This window comes from Aulonocara sp. 'chitande type north' Nkhata Bay, linkage group LG1, assembly GCF_057382095.1.
Source record: "Aulonocara sp. 'chitande type north' Nkhata Bay isolate Kocher_YH1m ecotype deep benthic linkage group LG1, A_spYH_male_GT1.1, whole genome shotgun sequence".
NCBI classification, from domain to species: domain Eukaryota; kingdom Metazoa; phylum Chordata; class Actinopteri; order Cichliformes; family Cichlidae; genus Aulonocara; species Aulonocara sp. 'chitande type north' Nkhata Bay.
The window spans coordinates 30,052,585-30,063,775 of record NC_141344.1 but is presented as its reverse complement, the minus strand read 5'-3'; the positions used below and the strand labels follow the sequence as shown (position 1 = coordinate 30,063,775).

At 41.6% G+C, this 11,191-nt stretch overlaps 1 protein-coding gene across 3 annotated transcripts; it reads right to left on the bottom strand.

Annotated features, from left to right (window-relative positions):
• Positions 1–2,985: 2,985 nt before the first annotated feature.
• On the bottom strand, positions 2,986–9,415 carry LOC147339330 (uncharacterized). Of its 3 annotated transcripts, XM_086292677.1 has the most exons (5): positions 8,978–9,415; positions 7,735–7,786; positions 5,577–5,732; positions 5,236–5,331; positions 2,986–3,930 (listed from the first exon to the last, which is right to left on the bottom strand). In XM_086292677.1, the coding sequence occupies exons 3-5, from the start codon at positions 5,679–5,681 to the stop codon at positions 3,613–3,615; spliced, it is 519 nt and encodes a 172-aa protein (XP_086148803.1). In that variant the 5' UTR covers positions 5,682–5,732; positions 7,735–7,786; positions 8,978–9,415; the 3' UTR covers positions 2,986–3,612. The 3 variants fall into 3 exon arrangements, with proteins under 3 accessions (XP_086148803.1, XP_086148811.1, XP_086148794.1); XM_086292685.1 differs by lacking the exon at positions 8,978–9,415 and having other exon boundaries at positions 7,735–8,041; XM_086292668.1 differs by lacking the exons at positions 7,735–7,786; positions 8,978–9,415 and having other exon boundaries at positions 5,577–6,447.
• Positions 9,416–11,191: the final 1,776 nt, after the last annotated feature.

Below are 11,191 nucleotides of genomic sequence, written 5' to 3'. Positions count from 1 at the left end.
GAGGGAGGCATTTGTTAAGGTAGCGAGCATCAGTAGTCAGTAAAGGGGACATTGAAATGTAATTGGCTAGTAGGCATTAACTTTCAAGATTGACAGGATTAAAGAGCAAAAACAGAATTAAAACCTCACAAACAGGCTCATGTCTAAAATAAAACGTCAATCATCCGTTTGAATTAGTCTGACTACAAAGAGCAACTTGCATCTTCTTCATCTGTCTTTAATTAATCACAAAACTCATCTTGTTTAATGACATGTGGTTTAAAGAGGTGAGGCTAATAGTATGTTGCTGTATTTATGGCAAACGGACGGCAGAGAGGAACAGCTGCTAAAGGAGCAATCCTGCTCTTCCACTTTTCTCCACATGGAAGCACTTTATGCCCGCAGTAACCCCGAACTCAAAAGCTGGCTCATGGTAGCTGCTGCGTGAAGTCTTCTCCGTGATGTTTCTTCTTTGTCAGTTTTAATTACCTCCTCTCCCACCAGCAGCTGCCTGCAAATTCAACAGAATAAAACTGAACAGACCCGATTAGACTAAAAGTTTTCCTCTGTTGGAGTTTGGCAGCTTTCCTGTGCGGCAACCTGATGTTAAGATGCGGAACTCAGGCAGATGTGCTCAGATGGGTGAAGCCAGAACAGCTGCTGTCCTGTCTAAATATCACTTACAGTCTTTCTGCAGGTAAAATGACACTGAAGAAACTGGGAAAAATACATGAATCTTGAGAATAGTGCACTTCACAAACAGCAATATGCAGTATTGGTCATGTGATAACACTGCTCTTTCACACTATCAGTGTTGCTGTAGGTTTAGGTTAGCCCTGTCCATGGACACGTCCTTTAAAACTGTCCACTTTGGCATGTTGACTGTCACTTCCTGCTTTTTTTCCTTTCTCCCAAAAGGATTACATCTTTATGGTTACTGTGAGTCATGCAGCTGTTATTTTCACTTCAATATTTAAATAATGTTTGGTTAAACTGGTGAGAAACTCGGTGCACACTTATTATACACCCAGCCTGAGTTTACACAGTAAACACAGCACAGATATTAAATTTGCTATGCAAAGCTAACAGAGCTTCAATAAAAGGGATTAATTTTGAAATGCTAATCTCTGGACTATTTCCAATTTGAAGTAAAAAACTAATTTTTTGTTTAATCACTTACTAAAGCTTTGTCAGTAATGGATTATATAAACATTTTCTCTGTTACTGGTCTCACTGCGCAGGATCATTTTGAAGCACGCTATAAAGAGCAAAGTGTCTTCTGGAGCTTGGTGGCGACTGCTCAGTGCCTGCTGACTGGGTAATATGTGTAAGCCCTACAGCTAAGGGTGATGCAGTGGGTAAAGTGATATTAGTGGGGCAACTAATGCCATCAGTGTTTCTTGATGTAGTGGATTACATTCCTTCTCCATGTGAATTAGATCCCTTTTAAGAGCCACATTTAGCTGTTGTGGTGAAGGAGAGTGCAGAGGGGTTTTTTGTGGTTTGAAGCTTTTTAGGAGCATCTGGTGCCTTTAAAAAAATCTTAGGACCTGCTTCATATCTATAAAAAAGTTTGCTTCTTGTACCTGCTGCAAAATTAAACTGTTCTCCTGCACGTGCTGGAACAATGGGAGCTGGAACAAAATGAACACTCAAGACCAACCGCGTCAGAAGACATTCATTATTCATGTTAATTGATTCTGGCAGTTTGGAGACAGTACCTTGTAATGCAACACCCATCCAGGACAGGAAGACGATAAACACACACAAATCTCATCTAGCATGAATACAGAGTAGCCTGCTTCCTTCTCATGTGACTCGTTCTTCTCACATCAACCTGGAACTGCGAGGCACCGTGTGAGCCGGAGTATATTGTTAACATTGGAGTGTGATTTGCATCGTCACTGTGTGTATGCATTAATGTTTATCAGCGAATTGGAAGGCAATCCTTATTTTCTGAGAAACTGAACAGAGTTTTTTCTTTTGATTTGAATTTGGAAAAAAAAAGGACTAAACTATTAAAATGAACGAGAACGTTTTTCATGTGAGATCATTTCAAATAATCAGACCCTACTAAATTGACAGCACTCGCAGTGCATGCACTCGTTTGTTGGAAATGGGAAATGTGAAAAAAGAAGGTCACATGCATCTTGATGTAGATGGCAATGCACTCAACATCGTGCCGCAATTAAATTTTAATGAGGCCTCTCCATTCTACTCAACTGGAGATGCTACTGTGCAGACTCTCTCCTCTCCCTCCTTCCATGACTTCGCAGCACCCAGTAGCTTATTTCCACTGGTGTGCAGTGTCAAAACAGACCATATGTGAGGCCCATTGAAGAAGAATTCATCCATGATAGATCAGACTAATGTAGGATGAGATTTCTTTTGTATTGTCAATGTGAGATCCAGTACAGGTAATGGAAGATTTTCAGCCTATTTCTCAGTCACTGAGAAAATGTGGAATACAAATGAAGGCAAAAAATATTCACATTCACCTGCGTCATGATTTTCAAATCCACTCCTGCACTCTAAGAACTAAAACTGATAATTACTTAAATATTTTGGTGCAACACTTTTACACTCAAAAATAATGAGTAAATGCAAAAACAATCACATCTCTTAAATACACCTTATTAATTGAGTAAATCCAACTAAAATGGAATAAGTTGTTATGAACAATTAAAGATGTTACAGTAACATACAAAATTGAGTAAATACAATTGAAAATCTAAGTTAAAACAACAGTAACCAAAAGTTCAAACTACATAAAAAATTAATTAGGAAATGCTGAAATGCTTGGCACATTTAACCTACACCATTACAATTATTTGTTTTTAAATAATGGTGCAATTTACTTAATATTTTTAAGTTAATTTAAGCAAAAACGTTAATTACAATTAAGTGTTTATTTTATTTATACACACACACACACACACACACACACACACACACACACACACACACACACACACACACACACACAGGAAAAAAGAACCACGTCAATTCAACATTGTTCACAATGATTTATTTTAAACAGCTTTTTTGTGAATCACACATTTAGCAGATTCCTTCTCTGAACACAGTGAGCTGAAATCTGTTCTACATTCAGTGGATAAAACTTGGATAAAATTTCAGTCACAACAGCCTTATATAATAAAATTGCATCCAAATTGGCATGCTTGATAAAACTCTGTAAAACTGGCATATTGATGCTAACAACAAGAAAAATGTACCTGCCATACAAAGAATAAAAGTGGCTCAAGTGAACGCAGTGCTTTACCTTTTCAGAAAAGGTCAAATGACAAAAATAAAATTAAGATCCCAAAAAGATATAAATCCTGAAAAAAAACCCATTTGCACTGTGACATAGTTTTTGAACATCTTATTTTGATTCCAAAAAATTGGGAAGATTATAACTAAAGAGTGACCAAAAAACATCCATAATGATACTCTACCATTTACACCTTAATGTGAATCTGGAAAGTTAATACAAAAACACAGTTTATGGTACAAACATTATTTATGAACAGGAATGTCAAAACAATGTAATGTCGCAACTGAACCTTTTGATGAGCATTACATGTCACTTAACAAGTCTAACACTTTAAGAACAGCCCTGTGAAATTTTGTCTACAATGAACAGAGGTCATTTTTCAGTCTTTGAACCTTGACAGAAAGGTTTCCTGGATCCAGCTCCATGAACACTTTTCGAAATGCTTCAAATGTGCATTTGAAATTCTTGGGGTATTTCAGATCCAGAGCATAGCACAGTCCCAAAAGATAGCAACAGGCTTTGCTCAGATTCCCAAGTTTGCCCAGAACAGTAACGCCTTCAATAACAATACCCACATTAGTAGGTTCGCCTGACCTGTCTTGATTCTGCAGCAGGTAAATCTTCATCACCTCCTCAGCCAAAGCCTCTTCAACAAAGACAGCATCAGCACCGTCCTTTAAAAAGAGAAACAACTGTTTTAAGCTCACATATTTCCAAACATTGAAACAAAAAGTTTCATTTGTATGACATCACCGGTACTCATAATATGTAGACACTGTGCTCCAAAATCTTATAGCAATAGCAAATGCAAATGCTATTCTTTTGTATGCTTTGAAGTGTTTTTTTTTCTTTAGAACAGTATCTTAAAACTTTTCTATGATCTCACAAGCTAAAATAAACTACCGTAATTGTCGGGCTATAAGCCGCTACTTTTTGCACCAGCTTTGAACCCTGCGGCTTTTAGTCAGGTGCGGCTTTTCTCTGGATTGTCCATGATTTTTGTCATATCGTAAGATTTGTTTTGTTTGTTCCGCTGTTGCCTGGCGGAAGGGCATGTGATCAGACACACAGTATCGGGGTTCAAGAGTGGTATGTTGGTCACATGTCCATCCGCCAGGCAACACAGTGCCGTACAAGTAGCGCGAAAAACAAACTTCAAAGTAGCGCTACGCGTTCAGCGGGAGGCGTGGATGACGAGCGGTGATAAACTTGCGAAAAGCAAGTTATGCTCAATTCCACCGGTGGATTCTGACAGCGTGGAAAAGTGTGAAAACATCCACGATCACCAACGGATTTGAAGGGCTGGACTGTTGCATGATGGAGAGGAGGACACCGCCACGGCCCTTCTGAGGGTGTTCGACTCTGACACTGACAATGAGGATTTCTTTGGTTTTGAAAGTGACAACGAAGGAGAGAAGCGGAGAGTGGATGACGAAGCCATCCTGAGCCTGTTCGTTTCCGACACTGGAGAAGAGGACTTTGGTGGTTTCAGTGCGCAGGAAGAAGAGAAAGATGGTGGTGAATGACTGACTTTTCTTCTTGTTAAAGCCGTGTCGCTGCACCTGAGCCTAAAAGGTAGGCTGAATCTATTTTTCTGGTGTGCTGCAGGTTATTGTTATGTACTACATTTGTTACTCATTTATGAAGCACAGTACATGTGTCCTACTTGTAATTACCGCTACTTGTACATATACCTAAAAAGTTATGCAAATATGTACCCATAACTTGTTTTTCAAGATATTAATAAAAGGGGTGTGTCTCCAAACAGCCATCTCTTTCCTGACAATTCCCTTTGTGCATATTCTCTTACATATGATAAGTCAACATTGAAACACCTGCGGCTTTTGGTCAGGTGCGGCTAATGTATGTACAAACCAGGATTTTCCCCTGATTTTAGCTTGTGCGGCTAATATTCAGGTGCGCTTTGTAGTCCGGGAAATACGGTACTAATATTCCTAAAACAGATTTATTGCACCAACCTCAAAGGTTTTGATTAAGGCACTTGGATCCTCTCCCAGATGGTCAATGAAACATCTGATGATGACTTCTCGTTTTTTCTCGATGGAATTTCCACTCTGTAAAACAGGAAGTCTCAACTGAGGCAAAATTTGCACATTTAAAACATGACTTACCATTTCTAGCTTAAACATAACTATTTTTTTTTCTGTTGTTGACCTGTTTTCACACCCACCATCAAGGTAAGAACACCTGTGGAGCTAAAATATTGAACAGAAACCTAAGAAAAGCCGTTTTTAGTGGAAGGGCCTCTTCAATGCTGTGTTGGAACGTTTTTGTGGTTAGAAAATGCAATCTTCCTTACCTGAAGCAGAAGGTTTAACTGTGCCCTGTGGCGTTGTCCAGCAGCACCTTTCTTGGCTTGAAACAAGGACAGGAGTTTGGATGAATACAAGTCCAACGATGACATGAACTTTGGTTCAAGGTTCAGGGTCGTGATCCTATGAAACGCTGCACTGACCTGGATGGGAGAGGACAAAAAATCTGAAGGCCAAAATTCTGATTCAATCAAAAAAAATAAATAAAAAAATAAAAATCTACCATTTTTTGCAACCTGGACCTTATTTTCTAACATGCAAAAGATTAATTTACACATCCAGACATAAATCCATATAAGTGGAGTTGTTCAGTATGCAGACTAAACCCTCAACATAAAGTATTATCTTCCACTAAGCTTCTAAATTTTATGTTATGAATTGCTTGCACTATTTCCCTGTGAGATTGTATAATCTTAGAGGGAAGAGGCGGAGCCAGGTTGCCCTCTGAACCATCGTCTGCCAGGCAGCGATGCGAGAGGAACACACCGCTGAAGTGGCGCACATATTCAGAATCGTGTCAGCGGCTTTACAGAGAAAGCCTTTCAGCTCCTCTGGCAGCTCTGCTTCCTCCACCTTCCTGGAGATGACAAACGCTAGCAAATCAGTGTTGTTAGTCAATGCAGCTGACTGAACAGTGCATTGATGTGCGCGATCAGTGAACCTTGCTATCAGCTGGTCAAGTTTGGCGGGATGGGCCGGTCGCTGTCCAACGACCTTGGTCATTTTGGTGCCGAAAACTGAAGCGAGGCTCGGCTCCAGAGGGGGAACAGGCGGAAAACTCCGGTCTGTGAAGCCCTCTGTGAAGCCCTAGGTAGAGACCGGCGCTCTAATCTTCGCTGGCTCTGCTGCTGCCTCAGAGAGGTTGGTCATCATCCCTGTGAACTGAGGCCAGATGGGATCTGGGCAACGAGAATGAGTGGAGCCATACCTTCCCGCCAGATCATGGCCTGTATTTATATAGCGCTTTACTAGTCCCTAAGGACCCCAAAGCGCTTTACATATCCAGTCATCCACCCATTCACACACACATTCACACACTGGTGATGGCAAGCTACATTGTAGCCACAGCCACCCTGGGGCACACTGACAGAGGCGAGGCTGCCGGACACTGGCGCCACCGGGCCCTCTGACCACCACCAGTAGGCAACGGGTGAAGTGTCTTGCCCAAGGACACAACGACCGAGACTGTCCAAGCCGGGGCTCGAACCGGCAACCTTCCGATTACAAGGCGAACTCCCAACTCTTGAGCCACGATCATCAGATGGGGGTGGAGCAGGCTGAGGGACGGGAAGTTCCTTCTCACCAGCTGCCTCCTGGATGATGCCAGGCAGATCCAGGAGCAGCGCACCAACAACTGGGAGCGGTGTCCTTGCCGACATGTGAAGGCCAGGGGTGGATGAGCGTCGGCTCATCCACCCTTCTGTCACCAGGCTGCCCAGCTGGGAGGCAGTGGAGCTGCCACCACTGCCGTTTTCCTCACGGTGGGTGGAATCATCCAATTCCGGCCCACCATCGAAGAACTCGATGGCTTCTTCCAGCGAGTGCCTCTCTTAGTGGGAACGCCTCCTCAGCATCAGCCTTGAAAAAGGCTGACCTCCGCTGCTTTTCCTCTGGCGGGAGGAGCTAACAGGAGCAGCAATAGGATTAAGGTGTGAGGGCAAGGTCCGCATGGTGAGGACCGAGGCAGCCCACGCAGACGGCATGTCGGTCATACGACATGATGTAGCCAGTCTGGCAGGATGGACACAGACGGATGGTCTCGCTGGACATCTTCTGGCTGGCTGAAGAAAAACGGTAGAGCCGATTTCCTGGTCTCACCGTAACTTATACTAGACCAGGGTGAGGCCCACACAGCAGGTGGGCGTGGACTAAAATACTTCAGTGCTGCGCGCACAAGGGGAATACCCACTTAAAGGGCTGCGCCTATACTCATGGTGACACTGGATGACAGGCCATGAACTCATCAATATATTTACCGAACTGAAAAATTCTCAAAATTTAGATTTGGCATTTGTATGACTAAAATAACCCACCACAAAACCAGTATAAATATTTAGGTGGTATCACCATCCACTACTCAGCTTGTATAAAACAATATCATATCCTTCCAAAATTTAACACATCAAGTCCTCTGAGTAAAATTACCTGCTTTACTTTGTAGTTGATGCAGATTTTTTTCCTGGTGGTGAAGATGGTGCTGAAAAAATACAAATCAAAACTTTATCATTACAAAACATGTCACTGAGTAATCTGCCATAACACCAATCTCTTATAAGAAAGTTTAGCTTGGATTGAAATAAACATTTATTTATGTAAATTGGGAGTAACTAGGCAAGGCAAGGCAAATTTATTTGTATAGCACAATTCAACAACAAGGTGATTCAAAGTGCTTTACAGAGAAACAAAAACAAATAAAAAGCATGATTTAAAATTGATTAAAGCAAGCAAACAAACTAACTAACAAACAAAACAGTATATAAAATCAAAACATAAAATCACAACAGTAGATAAAGTCAGTAGTTAAATGTAAGTTTTGAAATTTAAGCTTAAAAGTGTGGATTTGGTGCTTTATTCAAATGCAGCAGAGAATAGGTGAGTCTTCAACCTGGATTTAAATAAACTGAGTGTTTCTGGAACTATACTATACTAACTATATACTAACTATACTGGAAATGATGGTACTTTTGGCTTGACCAAAAGGACCAAAGCTTTTTTTTTTTCATTATTTTCTGGGATCTGAAAGGAAGTAGGGCCCCCAGTCTAAATTTACTTAAGGCCCCATAGTACTTTGGACCGGCCCTGGATGAGGTAATCTGCTGACCCGGGCGGTCCTCTCAGCGTTCTCTCAAAAACTGGCCCTGTTCGGGACAAAGCTGAAAGCAGCGTCTTATATGCTCTGAAAGACCCCACATAGAACAAGAAAGCTAAGCAGCATGGTTGCTGCTATGAACTGTTCCGCGGGCAGGTCTTCTTAGTTACCAAAGCCATTGATGACGTCTGTTCATCTCCTCCTGAACAACCTGACAGAGTGAGTCAGGCCGCGTGACTACCGCAGCTCCCGCACCGCGACTCAACAGGGCCATTTTCTAGAAATGTCTGAGCACACCTGCTTTCACGTGGTTCCTAAAATGCCCCCAATTAAACGGTCAGGTCGCTGGTACCGGGACATTCCGGTCAAATTACCCGGAACGCAGATAGCGACTCAGAACGTAAAAGGATAAAAGGGTGCGGTTTCCCGCCGCCTTGACTGGAAGACGGGTTGAAAACTTAAATTAACGTGCACAAACACGCTGCGAAAAGTGAGCCACCATGACAAACGCTTTCTTCAGAACATGTTATAAAAGAACGGTGTGGATAAAGACAGCTAATGTAAGAATTGGTCACTTACCTGAAAACGTTACCAAGTCTGCAGTGGATGTGTGTCTGTCTCGTTCAACGTGCAGAAAATCTCCCATGAGGCCATGCTCCTCGCGTGCGGTACATGCCAAAGGTCATTAGTCTTACTCAAAGTTTTAAGTTAGTATTGGGGGACAAAATTATATTGATTTTTGAACCATTAATAATTAAAGTTAAAGACAATGATAAGTATGAATACCAGTGTCTCAGTTATTATGAGTACTTTCTATGAGATATATTGAGTAGATTTAAATAATGCACCCTGTGTTTCAAATACAGAATTTTTTCTTTTAAATAAACTTGAACAAAAGAGCTCAGTTCAACTCAAAAACTGGTGTTGAAAATTTAAGCATTCTTTTCAGTATTTTCAACTCAAGATAACACTTTTGTGATTTTCAAAGATTTAATCAAGGTCATCTAACTTAGAATTATAATGATATTTACTAAGCCCCTGAATAATTTTTTAGGGTGTGCTTCTGTTTCCTGTAGCTCGCTTTCATGACATTGTTTTAGTCTACAGTGTTTCGCCTTACACTAATACATAGGAATACATTAAATCTCTGCCTCGCATATAGATCATCAAACATCTCCGCCTGTGGCCAATTGTATTTAAACATGGTGAGTGATGCATAATTACATATTTGCCTTGTGCTAATGTGCAGCAGTGTCCTCGTGCTAATTATGTGTCAGAGGAGCATTTGACACAGATCTTATCATCTGTGCAGGTTGTGGGAATGACTTTCAGAGGCTCACAATGTGGGTCAGTGGATGACAGTTTCTACTGCAGATGAATTAAACTCACCTTAAGACAGATAAAACCTTTTGTAGCACTTGCACAGATTACACATTTCCTCTTTTCTCTCGTTTCTTCTTTTCATCCATTGTCCTTTCGCTGTTTTCAGTCTTAGACTGTGAAGCAGTTTGTGATGGAAGTTTTATGAGACCAGGTTTCTCTCTGAAGTTTATAATTCAGCAGTTTTATTTATCACCTTCCTGTGCCTGCTCTCATCTCCTGATAAGAAACACAGTGAGGTTGTGCACTATAAATCCCAGCACAGACAGCAAGTAACCAGGCTGTCCTCGAGACCTTGATGGAGGCAAAACAGAAGATTTCGACGAGCCTGACCCTTTGAGGCACAAATTGTGAGGCTTCACTACACAGAGGGGTCAGTACCAACACACACACACACACACAAACTCCACTGCACTCTGAACATACATTCAAGTCTCTGTTTGGTGACTTTGGTGGTCACCCTGAACTTTCCTTTAGCAAACTAGCTGGCTGGATTCCATCAAGCTTAGGTACAGTCGATGTGTTCATGTTTACCTCAGGATAATAATATTACCTCTAGCTTTACTATCACCGATAATACAACACACTGCTTTTCATTCATCAATAAGCAACAGAAAATAGGATAGCAGTCCTATTAGCCTCAGCTTTACTTTGTATTTTAAACTAATTAGCAACTGCTGGCATGCTGCCAAGTATTAGTTTTTTGGTTTTTATCTGTATGCAAGCAGTAACAGCACAGGCATTTAGTCTTCTCATCCCTGAAACAAATCAACACATGTAGTTGCAAGTCTCCCAGTGCTCTAACTGTTGGGGTTTTCTATATAATGTTGTGGTTTGAGGGGTGGTGTTAAACATTTGCACGCCCCAAAAGTTGGATGTCAAGTACAAGAGAAAAAGGAATTCTGGAGTAAGCTGGCTGAAGTGGCAGAGAGTCCTCCCAGGGGGAAAGAGTGATGATTGGAATAAGGGTGATGAGGAGGTGTTGGGTGGGTGTGGTGTTAAGGAGAGAAATGCAGAGGTTCTTTGCGATCTGAAAGAGATACAAGACTGAAAGGTGGTGTCAGGAGAGAAGGTGGCAAGGTGGCATTGGATGGTTGGCTGTAGGATTGTTTTGGAAATCAAGAAGAGGAAGCAAGTTAAGGTGGAGGTAAGGACCAAATGCTGGAAGTTTGTTGTGTGGATTTCTGGTTCTTGGTGGTGTTGAAGAGTAGCCTGATGACTGGGAAACTGCCAAGAATGTGATTGGTATATCCTCTGGACACTTGGAGAATTGGTGGTGGAAGGAGGAAGTACAGGTAAGTATTAAAAGGAAGTGATTAGCAAAGAAAAAGTGGGATAGTCTGGAGGTGAAGAAAGTAGACATGAGGAGGCTAGGCATATGGCAAAAAGAGATGTGGCAAAGGCGCGCCAAAA

Excerpts from the sequence above, each read along its gene's own strand:
- LOC147339330 (XM_086292668.1), bottom strand. The coding sequence starts at position 5,867 with ATGTGTAAATTAATCTTTTGCATGTTAGAAAATAAGGTCCAGGTTGCA. Across the intron at positions 5,332-5,576 it reads AGTTAAACCTTCTGCTTCAG|AGTGGAAATTCCATCGAGAA; the intron begins GTAAGGAAGATT and ends CCTGTTTTACAG. Across the intron at positions 3,931-5,235 it reads CCTTAATCAAAACCTTTGAG|GACGGTGCTGATGCTGTCTT; the intron begins GTTGGTGCAATA and ends CTCTTTTTAAAG.